At 47.6% G+C, this 22,125-nt stretch overlaps 1 protein-coding gene and 1 long non-coding RNA gene across 3 annotated transcripts in view; both read right to left on the reverse strand.

The window, feature by feature from the left end:
- Window positions 1-8,530, reverse strand: part of sipa1l1 (signal-induced proliferation-associated 1 like 1) — a 95,483-nt gene extending 86,953 nt beyond the window's left edge. For both annotated transcript variants that reach the window (XM_065026185.1, XM_065026184.1), the window contains exons 1-4: window positions 7,580-8,530; window positions 7,136-7,321; window positions 5,451-5,954; window positions 3,413-3,623 (exon numbers count right to left, since the gene is read on the reverse strand). In XM_065026185.1, the coding sequence (XP_064882257.1) occupies window positions 3,413-3,623; window positions 5,451-5,954; window positions 7,136-7,321; window positions 7,580-8,296 (1,618 nt within the window). In that variant the 5' untranslated portion in view covers window positions 8,297-8,530. The remainder of the gene's footprint in view (window positions 1-3,412; window positions 3,624-5,450; window positions 5,955-7,135; window positions 7,322-7,579) is intronic.
- A 580-nt stretch (window positions 8,531-9,110) lies between these two features.
- LOC115118118 (uncharacterized) overlaps window positions 9,111-22,125 on the reverse strand; it is a 123,383-nt gene continuing 110,368 nt past the window's right edge. Inside the window, exon 3 of the long non-coding RNA XR_003861786.2 lies at window positions 9,111-9,282. This is a non-coding gene — a long non-coding RNA (uncharacterized LOC115118118). The remainder of the gene's footprint in view (window positions 9,283-22,125) is intronic.

Consider the following 22,125-nt stretch of genomic DNA (forward strand, 5'->3'; position numbering starts at 1 on the left):
GCACTTCCTGTCATAGTACCCCAGGTCTCTCTCTCTCTACCATCCCTCCCTCCATAGCACTTCCTGTCATAGTACCCCAGGTCTCTCTCTCTACCATCCCTCCCCTTCCTGTCATAGTACCCCAGGTCTCTCTCTCTCTACCATCCCTCCCTCCTTGTAGGTAGAAGCACTTCCTGTCATAGTACCCCAGGTCTCTCGCTCTACCATCCCTCCCTCCTTGTAGGTAGAAGAACTTCCTGTCATAGTCTCTCTCTACCATCACTCCCTCCCTCCTTGTAGGTAGAAGAAGTTCCTGTCATAGTACTCCAGGTCTCTCTCTCTCTACCATCCCTCCCTCCTTGTAGGTAGAAGCACTTCCTGTCATAGTACTCCAGGTCTCTCTCTCTCTACCATCCCTCCCTCCTTGTAGGTAGAAGCACTTCCTGTCATAGTACCCCAGGTCTCTCTCTCTACCATCCCTCCTTGTAGGTCCATAGTACCCCAGGTCTCTCTCTACCATCACTCCCTCCCTCCTTGTAGGTAGAAGCACTTCCTGTCATAGTACCCCAGGTCTCTCTCTCTACCATCCCTCCCTCCCTCCTTGTAGGTAGAAGCACTTCCTTCTAGTACCCCAGGTCTCCTCACCATCACTACCTCCCTCCCCAGGTCATAGTCAGGTCTCTCTCTCTACCATCCCTCCCTCCTTGTAGGTAGAAGCACTTCCTGTCATAGTACCCCAGGTCTCTCACTCTACCATCCCTCCCTCCCTCCTTGTAGGTAGAAGCACTTCATGTCATAGTACCCCAGGTCTCCCTCTCTACCATCACTACCTCCCTCCTTGTAGGTAGAAGCACTTCCTGTCATAGTACCCCAGGTCTCTCGGTCTCTACCATCCCTCCCTACTTGTAGGTAGAAGCACTTCCTGTCATAGTAGCCCAGGTCTCTCTCTCTACCATCCCTCCCTCCTTGTAGGTAGAAGCACTTCCTGTCATAGTACCCCAGGTCTCTCTCTCTATCCCTCCCTCCCATCCCATAGTACCCCAGGTCTCTCTCTCTACCATCCCTCCATCCTTGTAGGTAGAAGCACTTCCTGTCATAGTACCCCAGGTCTCTCTCTCTCTACCATCCCTCCCTCCTTGTAGGTAGAAGCACTTCCTGTCATAGTACCCCAGGTCTCTCACTCTACCATCCCTCCCTCCCCTCCTTGTAGGTAGAAGCACTTCCTCATAGTACCCCAGGTCTCTCTCTCTACCATCCCTCCCTCCTTGTAGGTAGAAGCACTTCCTGTCATAGTACCCCAGGTCCTCTCTCTACCATCCCTCCCTCCTTGTAGGTAGAAGCACTTCCTGTCATAGTAAGGTCTCTCTCTCTCTACCATCCCTCCCTCCTTGTAGGTAGAAGAACTTCCTGTCATAGTACCCCAGGTCTCTCTCTCTACCATCCCTCCCTCCTCACTTCCTGTTGTACCCAGGTCTCTCTCTACCATCCCTCCCTCCTTGTAGGTAGAAGCTCTACCACTCCTCCCTCCATAGAAGCACTTCCTGTCATAGTACCCCAGGTCTCTCCTCTCTACCATCCCTCCCCTCCTAGGTAGAAGCACTTCCTGTCATAGTACCCCAGGTCTCTCTCTCCCTCTACCATCCCTCCCTCCTTGTAGGTGGAAGCACTTCCTGTCATAGTAGGTCTCTCTCTCTCTACCATCCCTCCCTCCTTGTAGGTAGAAGCACTTCCTGTCATAGTACCCCAGGTCTCTCTCGCTCTACCATCCCTCCCTCCTTGTAGGTAGAAGAACTTCCTGTCATAGTACCCCAGGTCTCTCTCTCTACCATCACTCCCTCCCTCCTTGTAGGTAGAAGAAGTTACTGTCATAGTACTCCAGGTCTCTCTCTCTCTACCATCCCTCCCTCCTTGTAGGTAGAAGCACTTCCTGTCATAGTACTCCAGGTCTCTCTCTCTCTACCATCCCTCCCTCCTTTAGGTAGAAGCACTTCCTGTCATAGTACCCCAGGTCTCTCTCTCTACCATCCCTCCCCTCCTTGTAGGTAGAAGCACTTCCTGTCATAGTACCCAGGTCTCTCTCTCTACCATCACTCCCTCCCTCCTTGTAGGTAGAAGCACTTCCTGTCATAGTACCCCAGGTCTCTCTCACTCTACCATCCCTCCCTCCCTCCTTGTAGGTAGAAGCACTTCCTGTCTTTGAAGTACCCCAGGTCTCCCTCTCTACCATCTACCTCCCTCCTTGTAGGTAGAAGCACTTCCTGTCATAGTACCCCAGGTCTCTCTCTCTACCATCCCTCCCTCCTTGTAGGTAGAAGCACTTCCTGTCATAGTACCCCAGGTCTCTCTCTCTACCATCACTCCCTCCCTCCTTGTAGGTAGAAGCACTTCCTGTCATAGTACCCCAGGTCTCTCTCTCTCTACCATCCCTCCCTCCTTGTACGTAGAAGCACTTCCTGTCATAGTACCCCAGGTCTCTCTCTCTACCATCCCTCCCCTCCTTGTAGAGAAGCACTTCCTGTCATAGTACCCCAGGTCTCTCTCTACCATCCCTCCCTCCTTGTAGGTAGAAGAACTTCCTGTCATAGTACCCCAGGTCTCTCTCTCTACCATCCCTCCCTCCTTGTAGGTAGAAGCACTTCCTGTCATAGTACCCCAGGTCTCTCTCTACCATCCCCCTCCCTCCTTGTAGGTAGAAGAACTTCCTGTCATAGTACCCCAGGTCTCTCTCTCTACCATCCCTCCCTCCTTGTAGGTAGAAGCACTTCCTCTCATAGTACCCCAGGTCTCCCTCTCTACCATCCCTCCCTCCTTGTAGGTAGAAGCACTTCCTGTCATAGTACCCCAGGTCTCTCTCTCTCTACCATCCCTCCCTCCTTGTAGGTAGAAGCACTTCCTGTCATAGTACCCCAGGTCTCCCTCTCTACCATCCCTCCCTCCTTGTAGGTAGAAGCACTTCCTGTCATAGTACCCCAGGTCTCTCTCTCTACCATCCTTCCCTCCCTCCTTGTAGGTAGAAGAACTTCCTGTCATAGTACCCCAGGTCTCTCTCTCTCTACCATCCTCCCTCCTTGTAGGAGAAGCAAAGTACCCCAGGTCTCTCTTCTACCATCCCTCCCTCCTTGTAGGTAGAAGAACTTCCTGCCCCCAGGTCTCCTCTCTCTACCAAGGTAGAAGCACTTCCTGTCATAGTACCCCAGGTCTCTCTACCATCCCTCCCTCCTTGTAGGTAGAAGAACTTCCTGTCATAGTACCCCAGGTCTCTCTCTCTACCATCCCTCCCTCCTTGTAGGTTCATAGTACCCCAGGTCTCTCTCTCTCTACCATCCCTCCCTCCTTTGTAGAAGCACTTCCTGTCAAGTACCCCAGGTCTCTCTCTCTACCAATTGTGGTAGAAGCACTTCCTGTCATAGTACCCCAGCTCCCTCCCTCTCACCCCTCAGATAGAAGTATTTCCTGTAGTAGTAGGCCCCCAGGTCACAGTGTTCCACAGATCGTTTGGCCCTGTCGGCGTGTTGTCCCTGTCCATCTTTAGGGGCCTCCAGCACGGCCACCCCGGCATTGGTGAAGTGGGGGAGATTGGTCTCCAGGGGCCCCTCTGAGCCACCTCCCCCCCCAGAGCTCTCTCCACTGCCTATACTACCCTGCTGGGAGGGGGCAAGAGGAACAATGTTAGTATAGAGATAACTGTAAAGGGGTCAACTTTATTTGAGTTGACATAAGCATACAGAACATGCTTATATATACTGCTTTTGAATGCGTATATGGGTTCTAAATGTGTTAAAAACTCTTAAGGCCCCGGGGGGAGCGTTTCGGAAGTCCGGATGAATGACGTGCCCAAAGTAAACTGCCTGTTACTCAGGCCCAGAAGCTAGGATATGCATATCATTGGTAGCATTTGATAGAAAACACTCTAAAGTGTCTAAAACCGTTAAAATAATATCTGTGAGTATAACAGATATATAACTGATATGGCAGGCGGGAAAAAAAAATCCATCCGGAATTTTTTTTTTTTTTTCGGTCACAGGTTATTTCAATGATAGCCTCTGGGAAAAACAAATATATAGGACCCAGATTGCAGTTGATATTGCTTCCACTAGATGTCATCAGTCTTTAGAAAGGGTTTCAGGCTTGTTCTTTGAAAAATGAACAAGTAGTTGTAGTTTTTCCAAGGTGTCTCATTAGAAAAGTAGTCTTGTTACGCTCGTGAATAAGGTGTGCGCTCTTCGTAATTTATTTTCCCTACTGAACATACTATTCTCAGTCTTAAATATGATCGTTTATTTAGATATTAGAGTACCTGAGGATTAATGTGAAACGAGTGGATTAATGAAATCAATGGCGCCAACTAAACAGACTTTTTTTTTATATAAAGAGGGACTTTATCGAACAAAACCACCATTCATTGTGTAGCTGGGACCCTTGGGATTGCAAACAGAGGAAGATCTTCAAAGGTAAGTGATTTATTTTATCGCTATTTGGTGATTTTGTGACGCCTGTGCTGGTTTGAAAATGTATTTTGGTGTGGGGCGCTGTCCTCTGATAATCGCATGGTATGCTTTCGCCGTAAAGCCTTTTTGAAATCTGACAAAGCAGATTAACAAGAAGTTAAGCTTTTAAATTATGTTAGACACTAGTATTTTCATGAATGTTTAATATTACGATTTTTATATTTTGAATTTCGCGCTCTGCAATTTCACCGGATGTTGGCGTAGTGGAACGCTAGCAAAGAGGTTTTAAGAAGTAATTTCCCCCTAGAGTCGATGTCCGTGCCTGCGTGGTAATCTAATTCACATAATAAAACAATTCCACCGTTTGTTTAAAAGCTAGAGATGTTTTTTTTGTTGCATGTTCTGTGTCGACCAGGAGACACCCTGAAAATCAGTCTTCTTACCAAATCTTCAGTAGCGTCTGAAAAGTCCAGGCAACAAACTAAAGTTCAGGCAATAAACTAAAGTTCAGGCAACAAACTAAGTAAATTCAATGTTTCATCAAATCAATTTGAATTACAATTATTTTTTATAACTACAGGGTCCTAAAATTCTACATCAAATAGTTAAATCATCCTTGGTATGGCCATCTTAAAACAATTCCATATGACCGTCTTAAAACAATTCCATATGTCAGCTTAGTAGAAGCCCAGCCCCGGGCCCTTACAGGGGTGGCAGGTAGCCTGGAGGGTTAGGGCGTTGGGCCAGTAACCAAAAGGTTGCTGGATCGAATCCCCAAGCTGACAAGGTAAACATCTGTCATTCTGGTGAATGACAGAGTTGAGCTAATGCAGAGACTTCAGGTCTCGTAAAGTTACGTCTTTGGTTCAATATCTATGATGGTAATGGTATCAGCGTTATCCAGATAACAAATTCCATTACCTGATGTGTGAGTGAGTGTATATTGTGTGCGTGTGTGCCTGCATGCATTCGTATTGCCGGTGTGTGTGAGTGTCCAGTGTATTCATTGTATCCTCGTCCTACCTGTTTAGAAGGACAGATGTTCCTCTCTCCCTCTCCTCCCAGTTCATTCCTGAAACAGGGACAGTTCAGCACCAGTTCATTGCTCTTGTCATCCCCAGGATCCAGGGCAGGGTTAGTGCCATGTCCCCCTCCTGTACCCGGACACCCCTCCTTCCCACTTAGCTCCTCCTGCGACCCGCACGGAGACCCACCCCCACCGTATACTCCGCTCTGATTGGATGAGAGGGAGGAAGTGGCAGAGGCCGAGGCGGCGGCGGCAGCAGAAGCTCCTGTGGTGGTGTTCTTGGGTTTCCCACCGGACTGTCGTCCCTGGATGGCCTCGTTGAGGTTAAAGAGGATACTCTGCACGTCAAAGTGGGCGAAGCCCTTCTGACAGGTCCAGGGTTTGGGGCTGTTACCGTCCTCCCGCCCCCCGTCTTCTATGTCTGATCCGGCACGGGAAGAGTCGCCCTCGGCCTTGACGCTACGAAGCTTCCGGAAGATGGACTCCCCGCCCGTCTCCGACTGGAAGAAGATAAAACATTGATGTGGCGGCAGGGTAGCCTAGTGGTTAGAGTATAGAGGCGGCAGGGTGGCCTAGTGGTTAGAGTGTAGGGGCGGCAGGGTGGCCTAGTGGTTAGAGTGTAGGGGCGGCAGGGTAGCCTAGTGGTTAGAGTGTAGAGGCGGCAGGGTGGCCTAGTGGTTAGAGTGTAGGGGCGGCAGGGTAGCCTAGTGGTTAGAGTGTAGGGGCGGCAGGGTGGCCTAGTGGTTAGAGTTTAGGGGCGGCAGGATAGCCTAGTGGTTAGAGTGTAGGGGCGGCAGGATAGCCTAGTGGTTAGAGTGGAGGGGCGGCAGGGTAGCCTAGTGGTTAGAGTGTAGGGGCGGCAGGGTAGCCTAGTGGTTAGAGTGGAGGGGCGGCAGGGTAGCCTAGTGGTTAGAGTGGAGGGGCGGCAGGGTAGCCTAGTGGTTAGAGTGGAGGGGCGGCAGGGTAGCCTAGTGGTTAGAGTGGAGGGGCGGCAGGGTAGCCTAGTGGTTAGAGTGGAGGGGCGGCAGGGTAGCCTAGTGGTTAGAGTGGAGGGGCGGCAGGGTAGCCTAGTGGTTAGAGTGGGCAGGGGCGGCAGGGTAGCCTAGTGGTTAGAGTGGAGGGGCGGCAGGGTAGCCTAGTGGTTAGAGTGAGGGGGCGGCAGGATAGCCTAGTGGTTAGAGTGGAGGGGCGGCAGGGTAGCCTAGTGGTTAGAGTGGAGGGGCGGCAGGGTAGCCTAGTGGTTAGAGTGGAGGGGCGGCAGGATAGCCTAGTGGTTAGAGTGGAGGGGCGGCAGGGTAGCCTAGTGGTTAGAGCGTTGGACTAGTAACCAAAGGTTGCAAGTTCAAATCCCCGAGCTGACAAGGTACAAAATCTGTCTTTCTGCCCCTGAACAAGACAGTTAACCCACTGTTCCTAGGCCGTCATTGAAAATAAGAATTTGTTCTTAACTGACTTGCCTGGTTAAATAAAGGTAAATAATAAATCATCCCCATGGGAAATGTTGTTTGCTTCACTGTGCATAAACACAAACACATTAACAAATAAAGTATGGATAAAACATGTTGATGAAATATGAATATTGGTGTAATATACAGACTCATAATAACAAACTGAAACAGAAACATAGATTTACAAATCAACCAATGAGGAGACTGTAAACCGTGCAGTTCGTGTCCAATACCTTGGATCTCCTCTTGAGTTGTTTCTCTCTTTCCTTCAGGCGACTGGAGGGGCTACCTCTGGTAGGACCCAGAGGTCCATCAGGCAGATCTAAGGCAGCCTGTTTGTGCGGGGCGACCGTCAGCAGCTCCCTGAGTCTGTCCGGTGCCGGGCTGCGCTGGTCTGGAGCCTCCTGGGATGTATAACCCTGGAATGAATGGATTTATTTGACATATCTAGAATAAATATAGAGTTGCTACAGGAATATAACAATACATTCGTTCAACAAGTAAAAATTAGGTTAAGAAAGATTAGGTTTATTTGAACATCTTGGTACATATGCAGAACCATAAAATGTGATTTCATGATAAAAAAAAAAAATGGAAATATTTATGGACAGAGCATCATAGATAACTGATATCTATCAGAAAGGTATTCCACTAAATCAATCAATTAAAACACAAACCTTGAGCATATCGAAGAAGCTCTCCCCTGAGCCCGTATGTTTGTCTATGGAGGAGGTGCTTCCGTACTCTCGGTGCATGGGCGTCCAGCCGGAGAAGGACCAGCCCTCGCCCCCGTCACCCTCCAGCTCAGAGATAGTGATGTCACTGTTGGAGCGCTGGCGGATACGCCTCATGCCTTTACGCGGCGAGCCCTGGTAGCCGTCTGGCGACAGGTAGCGGTTGTCTTTGCTGTGATGTCTGCTGTGGTGCATCTTGCTCTTCAGGGTGTTGTGGATGTTCCGGAGCATCGAGGAGTCATGAGGGCTGATCAGGTGGCCCAGTTTAGCCGAGAGGTTGCTATGGGCCGTGGGCGCCGAGCCTGAACCCGAGCTCCGCTCTCGCTCTCTTTCTCCGCCCGACCCACATTCTCCTCCACCTGAAGATGACATGGTGGAACTTGGAGAGTCCGTATCTACGGTGATGTGCCACACTCCACCCGTTCCGTCCCTTTTGGGGGGCCAGTCTGCCACGCGGGCCCTGACCCCCATCTTGGGAACCCCCGGGGTGGAGGAGGAAGAGGAGCCAGACGAGGAAGAGGAGGTGAGGTGGGCGCTCTCAGAGCGGGGTGGGGGGGCGCCACCATTGGGGAGGCGCAGGCGACGGGTGTAGAATTCATCAGAGGCAGGTACCGAGCCGCCCACCGAACGCTCTGTCTGAGACCGCTTCAGACTGGTCATGGTGGAGTAAGGTTAGGGGGTAAGGTCAGGGAGTAAGGTCAGGGGGTAAGGTCAGGGGTAAGGTTAGGGGGTAAGGTCAGGGAGTAAGGTCAGGGAGTAAGGTCAGGGAGTAAGGTCAGGGAGTAAGGTTAGGGGTAAGGTGGGGTAAGGTTAGGGGGTAAGGTGGGGTTAGGTTAGAAGGTAAGGTGGGGTAAGGTTAGAAGGTAAGGTGGGGTAAGGTTAGGGGTAAGGTGGGGTGAGGTTGGGGTAAGGTTAGAAGGTAAGGTGGGGTAAGGTTAGGGGTAAGGTGGGGTGAGGTTAGGGGGTAAGGTGGGGTGAGGTTAGAGGGTAAGGTGGGGTAAGATTAGGGGTAAGGTAGGGTGAGGTTAGGGGTAAGGTGGGGTAAGGTTAGGGGTAAGGTGGGGTGAGGTTAGGGGGTAAGGTGGGGTAAGGTTAGGGGTAAGGTAGGGTGAGGTTAGGGGTAAGGTGGGGTAAGGTTAGGGGTAATGTGGGGTGAGGTTAGGGGTAAGGTAGGGTGAGGTTAGGGGGTAAGGTGGGGTAAGGTTAGAGGGTAAGGTGGGGTGAGGTTAGAGGGTAAGGTGGGGTGAGGTTAGAGGATAAGGTGGGGTAAGGTTAGAGGGTAAGGTGGGGTGAGGTTAGAGGGTAAGGTGGGGTAAGGTTAGGGGGTAAGGTGTGGTGAGGTTAGAGGGTAAGGTGGGGTAAGGTTAGAGGGTAAGGTGGGGTGAGGTTAGAGGGTAAGGTGGGGTAAGGTGGAGCTCAGCAGTAGAGATGGATCATTATGCCCAGGGAGAGGAGAGGATAGAGAAAGGAGAGGAGGAGAGAGAGAGGAGAGGATAGAGAGGAGAGGATAGAGAGAGCGGAGAGGATAGAGAGCCTCACAGAACATTGGTGGCTGGGAGGACTGGAGGAGGGAGAGAACGTTGTAGCTAGTGTTGGTTCTCCTCAGGTCTGCATGCTGCTTCGGTCTCTGGTGGGCAATGTGAACTCTGCAGAGGAGAGAGAGAGAGGACAGAGAGAGGAGAGAGAGAGGACAGAGAGAGGACAGAGAGAGGACAGAGAGGACAGAGAGGAGAGAGAGGAGAGAGAGAGGAGAGAGGACAGAGAGAGGAGCGAGAGGAGAGAGAACGAGGAAGGAATAGGAGATACAGAGGAAGAGGAGTGGGAGGAAGAGGAGTGAGAGAGGAGAGCGAGAGAGAGGGGAAGGGAGAGAAAGACAGGAAGAGGAGAGAGAGGAAGAGGACAGAGAAGAAAAGGGTTAGATGTTGGGTTAGGCCTCGATGTCAGAGAGGCTATAATTAATCTGAAGTTTATTTAATTTTTTTATCAAGCAGAATAAACAAATAGACATTACATGAGATCCAGACAGCCGTTGTTAAAGAAGCACCTGAATTTCTCTGCGACAGACACTAGCATCTACGTACACAAGACCTGCTAAGACTTCACAAAACCTTCATCTCCTAAGAGAATAATCATTTAAGACGGGCTACTTCAGTTCCTTTCAAACCAACTGATTACCCAAGATAACGCACCACTTATCAGATGAGAAAGCTACACTATACACACAAAAGTATGTGGACACCCCTTTAAATGAGTGGATTCAGCTATTTCAGCCACACCGGTTGATGACTTCAGCCATGCAATCTCCATAGACAAACACTGGCAGTAGAACGGCCTGTACTGAAGAGCTCAGTGACTTTCAACGTGGCATCGTCATAGGATGCCACCTTTCCAACAAGTCAGTTGGTCAAATTTCTGCCCTGCTAGAGCTGCCCTGCTAGAGCTGCCTTGCTAGAGCTGCCTTGCTAGAGCTGCCCTGCTAGAGCTGCCCTGCTAGAGCTGCCCTGCTAGAGCTGCCTTGCTAGAGCTGCCCTGCTAGAGCTGCCCTGCTAGAGCTGCCCTGCTAGAGCTGCCTTGCTAGAGCTGCCCTGCTAGAGCTGCCCTGCTAGAGCTGTCCTGTCTCCAGTCAACTGTAAGTGATGTTATTGTGAAGAGGAAACGTGGAGGAGCAACAACGTCTCAGCCGCTAAGTGGTAGGCCACACAAGCTCATAGAACGGGACCTGTACTCGGTTGCAACACTCACTACTGAGTGCCAAACACACACGTCCAGAAAAGACTGCAGTAGGAAGAAGATACACCTGTCACACCGTCTCACTGAGCAATGTCTAGTTTCCTCTCCACACACCCACACACATTCACACTCAGTCAATCTCCTCTCCTCCATATCCCAGCAACCACCTGCTAAGTGTCCGTCTCTCTCTCCGCTGGGCTGACGATGAAGTGGTACACACTAATGAGTGTGTGTGTGTGTGTCAGGGTTTCTGTTAGCTGGTAATTCCTGTTTTTAAGTCAAAATGAGGCTCAGTAGTGTGTGTGGCCTCCACGTGCCTGTATGACCTCCCTACAACGCCTGGGCATGCTCCTGATGAGGTGGCGGATGGTCTCCTGAGGGATCTCCTCCCTGGACTAAAGCATCCGCCAACTCCTGGACAGTCGGTGGTGCAACGTGGCGTTGGTGGATGGAGCGAGACATGATGTCCCAGATGTGCTCAATTGGATTCAATATATGCCAGTCCAAAGCATCAATGCCTTCCTCTTGCAGGAACTGCTGACACACTCCAGCCTCATGAGGTCTAGCATTCTCTTGCATTAGGAGGAACCCAGGGCCAACCGCACCAGCATATGGTCTCACAAGGGGTCTAAGGATCTCATCTCGGTACCTAATGGCAGTCAGGCTACCTCTGGCGAGCACATGGAGGGCTGTGCGGCCCCCCAAAGAAATGCCACCCCACACCATGACTGACCCACCACCAAACCGGTCATGCTGGAGGATGTTGCAGGCAGCAGAACGTTCTCCACGGCATCTCCAGACTCACGTGCTCAGTGTGAACCTGCTTTCATCTGTGAAGAGCACAGGGCGACAGTGGCGAATTTGCCAATCTTTGTGTTCTCTGGCAAATGCCAAATGTCCTACACGGTGTTGGGCTGTAAGCACAACCCCCACCTGTGGACGTCGGGCCCTCATACCGCCTTCATGGAGTCTGTTTCTGACCGTTTGAGCAGACACATGCACATTTGTGGCCTGCTGGAGGTCATTTTGCAGGGCTCTGGCAGTGCTCCTCCTTGCACAAAGGCGGAGGTAGCGGTCCTGCTGCTGGGTTGTTGCCCTCCTACGGCCTCCTCCACGTCTCCTGATGTACTGGTCTCCTGGTAGCGCCTCCATGCTCTGGACACTACGCTGACAGACACAGCAAACCTTCTTGCCACAGCTCGCATTGATGTTCCATCCTGGATGAGCTGCACTACCTGAGCCATTTGTGTGGGTTGTAGACTACGTCTCATGCTACCACTAGAGTGAAAGCACCGCCAGCATTCAAAAGTGACCAAAACATCAGCCAGGAAGCATAGGAACTGAGAAGTGGTCTGTGGTCACCACCTGCAGAACCACTCCTTTATTGGGGGTGTCTTGCTAATTGCCTATAATTTCCACCTGTTGTCTATTCCATTTGCACAACAGCATGTGAAATGTATTGTCAATCAGTGTTGCTTCCTAAGTGGACAGTTTGATTTCACAGAAGTATGATTGACTTGGAGTTACATTGTGTTGTTTAAGTGTTCCCTTTATTTTTTTTTGAGCAGTGTATATATAAAATATTTCCCCCCCACCCCTCCCTCATCAATCTACACACACACAATACCCCATAATAACAAATCAAAAACAGGTCATAACTTCTTTCAAATTTATTTATTTTTTAAAGAGAAAAAAAAAGAAAAAAATATATATATATGATCGAGCCATCTTCTGAAATGTTCACATCTCGTCACATCTCACTCTGGTGAGGTTTCCTCTTTAGCTCCGATACTAAACCAAATCACATTTTATTTGTCACATACACATGGTTAGCAGATGTTAATGCGAGTGTAGCGAAATGCTTGTGTTTCTAGTTCCGACAATGCAGTAATATCTAACAAGTAATCTAACAATTTCACAACAACTACCTTATACACACAAGTGTAAAGGAATGAATAAGAATATATACAAAAAAACAGATGGATGAGCAATGACTGAGCAGCATAGGCAAGATGCAGTAGATGGTAAAGAGTACAGTATATACATTTGAGATGAGTAATGTAGGGTTATGTAAACATTATATAAAGTGGCATTGTTTAAAGTGTCTAGTGATACATTTATTACATAAAGTGGCTAGAGATGAGTCAGTATGTTGGCAGCAGCCACTCAATGTTAGTGGTGGCTGTTTAACAGTCTGATGGCATTGAGATAGAAGCTGTTTTCAGTCTCTCGGTCTCAGCTTTGATGCACCTGTACTGACCTTGCCTACTGGATGATAGCGGGGTGAACAGGCAGTGGCTCGGCTGGTTGTTGTCCTTGATGATCTTTTTGGCCTTCCTGTGACATCGGGTGGTGTAGGTGTCCTGGAGGGCAGGTAGTTTGCCCCCGGTGATGCGTTGTGCAAACCTCACTACCCTCTGGAGAGCCTTACGGTTGTGGGCGGAGCAGTTGCCGTACCAGGCGGTGATACAGCCCGACAGGGTGCTCTCGATTGTGCATCTGTAAAAGTTTGTGAGTGTTTTTGGTGACAAGCCGAAGTTCTTCAGCCTCCAGAGGGTGAAGAGGCGCTGCTGCGCCTTCTTCACCACACTGTCTGTGTGGGTGGACCATTTCAGTTTGTCCATGATGTGTACGCCGAGGAACTTAAAACTTACTACCCTCTCCGCTACTGTCCCGTCGATGTGGATAGGGGGGTGCTCCCACTGCTGTTTCCTGAAGTCCACGATCATCTCCTTTGTTTTGTTGACATTGAGTGTGAGGTTACTTTCCTGACAGCACACTCCGAGGGCCCTCACCTCCTCCCTGTAGGCTGTCTCGTCGTTGTTGGTAATCAAGCCTACCACTATAGTGTCGCCTGCAAACTTGATTCAGTTGGAGGCGTGCGTGGCCACGCAGTCACGGGTGTACAGGGACTCCATTTTGTTGATCCCTGCCTATAGGCAGAAACTGAAACAAGAGGCTCCCACGCTGAGGTCTGTCCAACGCTGGTCAGACCAAGCTGACTCCACACTCCAAGACTGCTTCCATCACGTGGACTGGGACATGTTTCGTATTGCGTCAGATAAAAATATTGACGAATACGCTGATTCGGTGTGCGAGTTCATTAGAACGTGCGTTGAAGATGTTGTTCCCACAGCAACGATAAAAACATTCCCTAACCAGAAACCGTGGATTGATGGCAGCATTCGCGTGAAACTGAAAGCGCGAACCACTGCTTTTAATCAGGGCAAGGTGTCTGGCAACATGACCGAATACAAACAGTGCAGCTATTCCCTCCGCAAGGCTATTAAACAAGCTAAGCGTCAGTACAGAGACAAAGTAGAATCTCAATTCAACGGCTCAGACACAAGAGGCATGTGGCAGGGTCTACAGTCAATCACGGACTACAAGAAGAAACCCAGCCCAGTCACGGACCAGGATGTCTTGCTCCCAGGCAGACTAAATAACTTTTTTGCCCGCTTTGAGGACAATACAGTGCCACTGACACGGCCTGCAACGAAAACATGCGGTCTCTCCTTCACTGCAGCCGAGGTGAGTAAGACATTTAAACGTGTTAACCCCCGCAAGGCTGCAGGCCCAGACGGCATCCCCAGCCGCGCCCTCAGAGCATGCGCAGACCAGCTGGCCGGTGTGTTTACGGACATATTCAATCAATCCCTATACCAGTCTGCTGTTCCCACATGCTTCAAGAGGGCCACCATTGTTCCTGTTCCCAAGAAAGCTAAGGTAACTGAGCTAAACGACTACCGCCCGTAGCACTCACTTCCGTCATCATGAAGTGCTTTGAGAGACTAGTCAAGGACCATATCACCTCCACCCTACCTGACACCCTAGACCCACTCCAATTTGCTTACCGCCCAAATAGGTCCACAGACGATGCAATCTCAACCACACTGCACACTGCCCTAACCCACCTGGACAAGAGGAATACCTATGTGAGAATGCTGTTCATCGACTACAGCTCGGCATTCAACACCATAGTACCCTCCAAGCTCGTCATCAAGCTCGAGACCCTGGGTCTCGACCCCGCCCCTGTGCAACTGGGTACTGGACTTCCTGACGGGCCGCCCCCAGGTGGTGAGGGTAGGCAACAACATCTCCTCCCCGCTGATCCTCAACACGGGGCCCCACAAGGGTGCGTTCTGAGCCCTCTCCTGTACTCCCTGTTCACCCACGACTGCGTGGCCACGCACGCCTCCAACTCAATCATCAAGTTTGCGGACGACACAACAGTGGTAGGCTTGATTACCAACAACGACGAGACGGCCTACAGGGAGGAGGTGAGGGCCCTCGGAGTGTGGTGTCAGGAAAATAACCTCACACTCAACGTCAACAAAACTAAGGAGATGATTGTGGACTTCAGGAAACAGCAGAGGGAACACCCCTATCCACATCGATGGAACAGTAGTGGAGAGGGTAGCAAGTTTTAAGTTCCTCTGCATACACATCACAGACAAACTGAATTGGTCCACTCACACTGACAGCGTCGTGAAGAAGGTGCAGCAGCGCCTCTTCAACCTCAGGAGGCTGAAGAAATTCGGCTTGTCACCAAAAGCACTCACAAACTTCTACAGATGCACAATCGAGAGCATCCTGGCGGGCTGTATCACCGCCTGGTACGGCAACTGCTCCGCCCTCAACCGTAAGGCTCTCCAGAGGGTAGTGAGGTCTGCACAACGCATCACCGGGGGCAAACTACCTGCCCTCCAGGACACCTACACCACCCGATGTTACAGGAAGGCCATAAAGATCATCAAGGACATTAACCACCCGAACCACTGCCTGTTCACCCCGCTATCATCCAGAAGGCGAGGTCAGTACAGGTGCATCAAAGCTGGGACCGAGAGACTGAAAAACAGCTTCTATCTCAAGGCCATCAGACTGTTAAACAGCCACCACTAACATTGAGTGGCTGTTGCCAACACACTGTCATTGACACTGACCCAACTCCAGCCACTTTAATAATGGGAATTGATGGGAAATGATGTAAATATATCACTAGCCATTTTAAACAATGCTACCTTATATGTTACTTACCCTACATTATTCATCTCATATGCATACGTATATCCTGTACTCTACATCATCGACTGCATCCTTATGTAATACATGTATCACTAGCCACTTTAACTATGCCACTTTGTTTACTTTGTCTACATACTCATCTCATATGTATATACTGTACTCGATACCATCTACTGTATGCTGCTCTGTACCATCACTCATTCATATATCCTTATGTACATATTCTTTATCCCCTTACACTGTGTATAAGACAGTAGTTTTGGAATTGTTAGTTAAATTACTTGTTGGTTATCACTGCATTGTCGGAACTAGAAGCACAAGCATTTCGCTACACTCGCATTAACATCTGCTAACCATGTGTATGTGACAAATAAAATTTGATTTGACTACAGGAGAGGGCTGAGAACGCACCCTTGTGGGGCCCCAGTGTTGACGATCAGCGGGGTGGAGATGTTGTTTCCTACCCTCACCACCTGGGCGCGGCCCGTCAGGAAGTCCAGGGCCCAGTTACACATTGCGGGGTCGAGACCCAGGGTCTCGAGCTTAATGACGAGTTGAGGGTACTATGGTGTTAAATGCTGAGCTGTAGTCGATGAACAGCATTCTTACATAGCTATTCCTCTTGTCCAGATGGGTTAGGGCAGTGTGATTGCGGTTGCATCGTCTGTGGACCTGTTATGGCGGTACGCAAACTGAAGTGGGTCTAGGGTGTCAGGTAGGGTGGAGGTGATATGGTCCTTGACTAGTCTCTCAAAGCACTTCATGATGACGGAAGTGAGTGCTACGGGGCAATAGTCATTTAGCTCAGTTACCTTAGCTTTCTTGGGAACAGGAACAATGGTGGCCCTCTTGAAGCATGTGGGAACAGCAGACTGGGATAAGGATTGATTGAATATGTCCATAAACACACCAGCCAGCTGGTCTGCGCATGCTCTGAGGACGCGGCTAGGGATGCCGCCTGGGCCGGCAGTCTTGCGAGGGTTAACATGTTTAAACATTATACTCACGTTGCCGGCAGTGAAGGAGAACCCGCAGGTTTTGGTAGTGGGCCATGTCAGTGGCACTGTATTGTCCTCAAAACGAGCAAAGAAGTTGTTCAGTTTGTCTGGGAGCAAGACATCCTGGTCGGCGACGGGGCAGGTCTACATTTTGTAGTCCGTGATTGACTGTAGACCCTGCCACATACCTCTTGTGTCTGAGCCGTTGAATTGCGACTCTACTTTGTCTCTATACTGACGCTGAGCTTGTTTGATTACCTTGCAGAGGGAATAGCTGCACTGTTTGTATTCGGTCATGGTTCCGGTTGCTTTGCCCTGATTAAAAGCAGCGGTTCCGTTTTCAGTTTTGCGTGAATGCTGCCATCAATCCACGGATTCTGGTTTGGGAATGTTTTAATAGTCGCTGTGGGTACAACATCACCGATGCACTTGCTAATAAACTCGCTCACCGAATCAGCGTATTCATCAATGTTATTGTCCGACGCGGAACATATCCCAGTTCACGTGATCGAAGCAATCTTTAAGCATGGAATCCGATTGGTCGAACCAGCATTGAACAGACCTGAGCACGGGCGTTTCCTGTTTTAGTTTCTGTCTGTAGGCTGGGAGCAACAAAATGGAGTCGTGGTCAGACTTTTCCAAAAGGAGGGCGAGGGAGGGCTTTGTATGACTCACGGAAGTTAGAATAACAATGATCCAGGGTTTTACCAGCCCGGGTTGCGTATTCGATATGCTGATAGAATTTATAATCTAAGCATTGTTTTCAAATTAGCCTTGTTAAAATCCCCAGCTACAATAAATGCATCCTCAGGATATGTGGTTTCCAGTTTACATAGAGTCAAATAAAGTTTGTTCAGGGCCATCGATGTGTCTGCTTGGGGGGGATATATATGGCTGTGATTATAATCTAAGATAATTCTCTTGGTAGATAATGCGGTCGGCATTTGATTGTAAGGAATTCTTGGTCAGGTGAACAGAAGGACTTGAGTTCCTGTATGTTGTTATGATCACACCACGTCTCGTTAATCATAAGGCATACACCTCCGCCCTTCTTCTTACCAGAGAGATGTTTTTTCTGTCGGTGCGATGCGTGAAGAAGCCCGGGTGGCTGTACCGACTCTGATAACGCATCCCGAGTGAGCCATGTTTCCGTGAAGCAGAGAATGTTACAATCTCTGATGTCTCTCTGGAAGGCAGCCCTTGCTCGAATTCCGTCTACCTTGTTGTCAAGAGACTGGACGTTGGCGAGTAGTATACTCAGGAGCGGTGGGCGACGTGCCCGTCTACGGAGCCTGACCAGAAGACCGCTCCGTCTGCGTCGCCGTTGTTTTGGGTCGCCGGCTGGGATCCGATCCATTGTCCTGGGTGGTGGTCCAAACAGAGGATCCGCTTCGGGAAAGCCGTATTCCTGGTGGTAATGTTAGTAAGTTGACGTTGCTCTATATAATAAGACTTAAGATTTCCTGGGGTAACAATGTAAGAAATAACACATTTTAAAAAAACAAAATACTGCATAGTTTCCTAAGGACTAGAAGCGAGGCGGCCATCTCTATCGGCGCCGGATGTCCTAGCTGCCACTTACATGTTCACAGTCTCCCATTCACATCAATGATTAAGTGAAACTTTGACTTAAGTTAGGATTGGCCACTTGGTGTGTGTGTGAAGACGAGTGCGAATGACAACCTCTTACACAGTGTTTATTAACAGAGTTAAGTGAACCACTTTAGCTGGCGCTGAAACTGCTGCAAGAAACATGCTGACACTCACTGTCGCGTTGCTGCAATCCACCTCACAGAGATGAATAAATCAACAGGAGAGAACGCAGACACACAGACACAGAGTGTTCCTTTTTAGAAAAGGCTTCTTCCATTTAGCAGAGAAGCACAGCATCTATAAATAGGAATCAAAGCAACAAAGTTGAAGACGGTGTTTTAGGAGTATTGATTTTGAGTGGGTGGCTGTTTGAGTTCTACAGAAGCAGTCTTTCCTTATGGGGCTTTGGGAGTGTGGTGGAGAGAGCGAGGGAGACGGAGAGAGCGAGGGAGACGGAGAGAGCGAGGGAGACGGAGAGAGCGAGGGAGACGGAGAGAGCGAGGAGAGAGGGAGACGGAGAGAGCGAGGGAGACGGAGAGAGCGAGGGAGACAGAGAGAGCGAGGGAGACAGAGAGAGCGAGGGAGACAGAGAGAGAGAGGAGACGAGGAGCGAGGGAGACAGAGAGAGCGAGGGAGACAGAGAGAGCGAGGGAGACAGAGAGAGCGAGGGAGACAGAGAGAGCGAGGGAGACAGAGAGCTGCACTTCCCTAACCTCCTGACAAATGTACGACCATATTAGAGGCACGTATTCCCCATCAGATTACACAGATCCACAAAAGAACCACGAAAACAAATCCAATTTTGATCAACTTTAAATGTATTTTTTATTCCACCTTTCTTTAACCAGGTAGACTAGTTGACTAGTTAAGTTCTCATTTACAACGGCAACCTGGCCAAGATAAAGCATAGCAGTACTACACATATCTCCCATATCTACTGTAAATACTATCAAGGGTTAAAGAGAGATAGCAGATAAATACTATCCAGGGTTAAAGAGAGATAGCAGATAAATACTATCCAGGGTTAAAGAGAGATAGTAGATAAATACTATCCAGTAGTAGATAAATACTATCCAGGGTTAAAGAGAGATCGCAGATAAATATTATCCAGGGTTAAAGAGAGATAGCAGATAAATACTATCCAGGGTTAAAGAGAGATAGCAGATAAATACTATCCAGGGTTAAAGAGAGATAGCAGATAAATACTATCCAGGGTTAAAGAGAGATAGCAGATAAATACTATCCAGGGTTAAAGAGAGATAGCAGATAAATACTATCCAGTAGTAGATAAATACTATCCAGGGTTAAAGAGAGATAGCAGATAAATATTATCCAGGGTTAAAGAGAGATAGTAGATAAATACTATCCAGTAGTAGATAAATACTATCCAGGGTTAAAGAGATAGCAGATAAATACTATCCAGGGTTAAAGAGAGATAGTAGATAAATACTATCCAGGGTTAAAGAGATAGCAGATAAATATTATCCAGGGTTAAAGAGAGATAGCAGATAAATACTATCCATGGTTAAAGAGAGATAGCAGATAAATACTATCCAGGGTTAAAGAGAGATAGCAGATAAATACTATCCATGGTTAAAGAGAGATAGCAGATAAATACTATCCATGGTTAAAGAGAGATCGCAGATAAATACTATCCAGGGTTAAAGAGAGATCGCAGATAAATACTATCCAGGGTTAAAGAGAGATAGCAGATAAATACTATCCAGGGTTAAAGAGATAGCAGATAAATACTATCCAGGGTTAAAGAGAGATAGCAGATAAAGACTATCCAGGGTTAAAGAGAGATAGCAGATAAATACTATCCAGTTAGATAGATAAATACTATCCAGGGTTAAAGAGAGATAGCAGATAAATACTATCCAGGGTTAAAGAGAGATAGTAGATAAATACTATCCAGTAGTAGATAAATACTATCCAGGGTTAAAGAGAGATAGCAGATAAATATTATCCAGGGTTAAAGAGAGATAGCAGATAAATACTATCCAGGGTTAAAGAGAGATAGCAGATAAATACTATCCAGGGTTAAAGAGAGATAGCAGATAAATACTATCCAGGGTTAAAGAGAGATAGTAGATAAATACTATCCAGGGTTAAAGAGAGATAGCAGATAAATACTATCCAGGGTTAAAGAGAGATAGCAGATAAATACTATCCAGGGTTAAAGAGAGATAGCAGATAAATACTATCCAGGGTTAAAGAGAGATAGTAGATAAATACTATCCAGTAGTAGATAAATACTATCCAGGGTTAAAGAGAGATAGCAGATAAATATGATCCAGGGTTAAAGAGAGATAGTAGATAAATACTATCCAGTAGTAGATAAATACTATCCAGGGTTAAAGAGAGATAGTAGATAAATACTATCCAGGGTTAAAGAGATAGCAGATACATATTATCCAGGGTTAAAGAGAGATAGCAGATAAATACTATCCATGGTTAAAGAGAGATAGCAGATAAATACTATCCATGGTTAAAGAGAGATCGCAGATAAATACTATCCAGGGTTAAAGAGAGATCGCAGATAAATACTATCCAGGGTTAAAGAGAGATAGCAGATAAATACTATCCAGGGTTAAAGAGATAGCAGATAAATACTATCCAGGGTTAAAGAGAGATAGCAGATAAAGACTATCCATGGTTAAAGAGAGATAGCAGATAAATACTATCCAGGGTTAAAGAGAGATAGCAGATAAATACTATCCAGGGTTAAAGAGAGATAGTAGATAAATACTATCCAGTAGTAGATAAATACTATCCAGGGTTAAAGAGATAGCAGATAAATACTATCCAGGGTTAAAGAGAGATAGTAGATAAATACTATCCAGGGTTAAAGAGAGATAGCAGATAAATACTATCCAGTAGTAGATAAATACTATCCAGGGTTAAAGAGAGATAGCAGATAAATATTATCCAGGGTTAAAGAGAGATAGTAGATAAATACTATCCAGTAGTAGATAAATACTATCCAGGGTTAAAGAGATAGTAGATAAATACTATCCAGGGTTAGAGAGATAGCAGATAAATACTATCCAGGGTTAAAGAGAGATAGCAGATAAATACTATCCATGGTTAAAAGAGTAGATAAATACTATCCAGGGTTAAAGAGAGATAGCAGATAAATACTATCCAGGGTTAAAGAGAGATAGCAGATAAATACTATCCAGGGTTAAAGAGAGATAGCAGATAAATACTATCCAGTAGTAGATAAATACTATCCAGGGTTAAAGAGAGATAGCAGATAAATACTATCCAGGGTTAAAGAGAGATAGCAGATAAATACTATCCAGGGTTAAAGAGAGATAGCAGATAAATACTATCCAGGGTTAAAGAGAGATAGCAGATAAATACTATCCAGGGTTAGAGAGATAGCAGATAAATACTATCCATGGTTAAAGAGAGATCGCAGATAAATACTATCCAGGGTTAAAGAGAGATCGCAGATAAATACTATCCAGGGTTAAAGAGAGATCGCAGATAAATACTATCCAGGGTTAAAGAGAGATAGCAGATAAATACTATCCAGTAGTAGATAAATACTATCCAGGGTTAAAGAGAGATAGCAGATAAATACTATCCAGGGTTAAAGAGAGATAGCAGATAAATACTATCCAGGGTTAAAGAGAGATAGCAGATAAATACTATCCAGGGTTAAAGAGAGATAGCAGATAAATACTATCCAGGGTTAGAGAGATAGCAGATAAATACTATCCAGAGTTAAAGAGATAGCAGATAAATACTCTTCAATCAGGGAGGGTTAGTAGTAACAATGGTTTATCGTTTTTAAAAATGGCCATAGTTTTTGCAGGGGTCCCCATGTCCTGGATCTAGGCCCTCTGAGATGTCATTCTGTCACTCCCGTGAGAAGTACAGCTGCATGTATTCTAGCCAGGTAAAATCCGTAGTCAGATACAGTGGTAGGATAAGTACAGTACAGATATGCAGCAGCAGTCTGTACGTAGTCATAGACAGTAATAATAGGTGTAGGTTCGGTAAGAATGGATACGGCAAAGTAAAGCTTTGTGGAGGAGGACTGTGCGTACAACTTGAAACATGACTCAGGTCAAGACCACCAGCCTACACTACGACAGTGTCTCACTGCGATGATAAATAAATACAATACTC

Source organism: Oncorhynchus nerka, linkage group LG13 (assembly GCF_034236695.1).
Source record: "Oncorhynchus nerka isolate Pitt River linkage group LG13, Oner_Uvic_2.0, whole genome shotgun sequence".
In the NCBI taxonomy this organism is placed as follows: Eukaryota; Metazoa; Chordata; class Actinopteri; order Salmoniformes; family Salmonidae; genus Oncorhynchus; species Oncorhynchus nerka.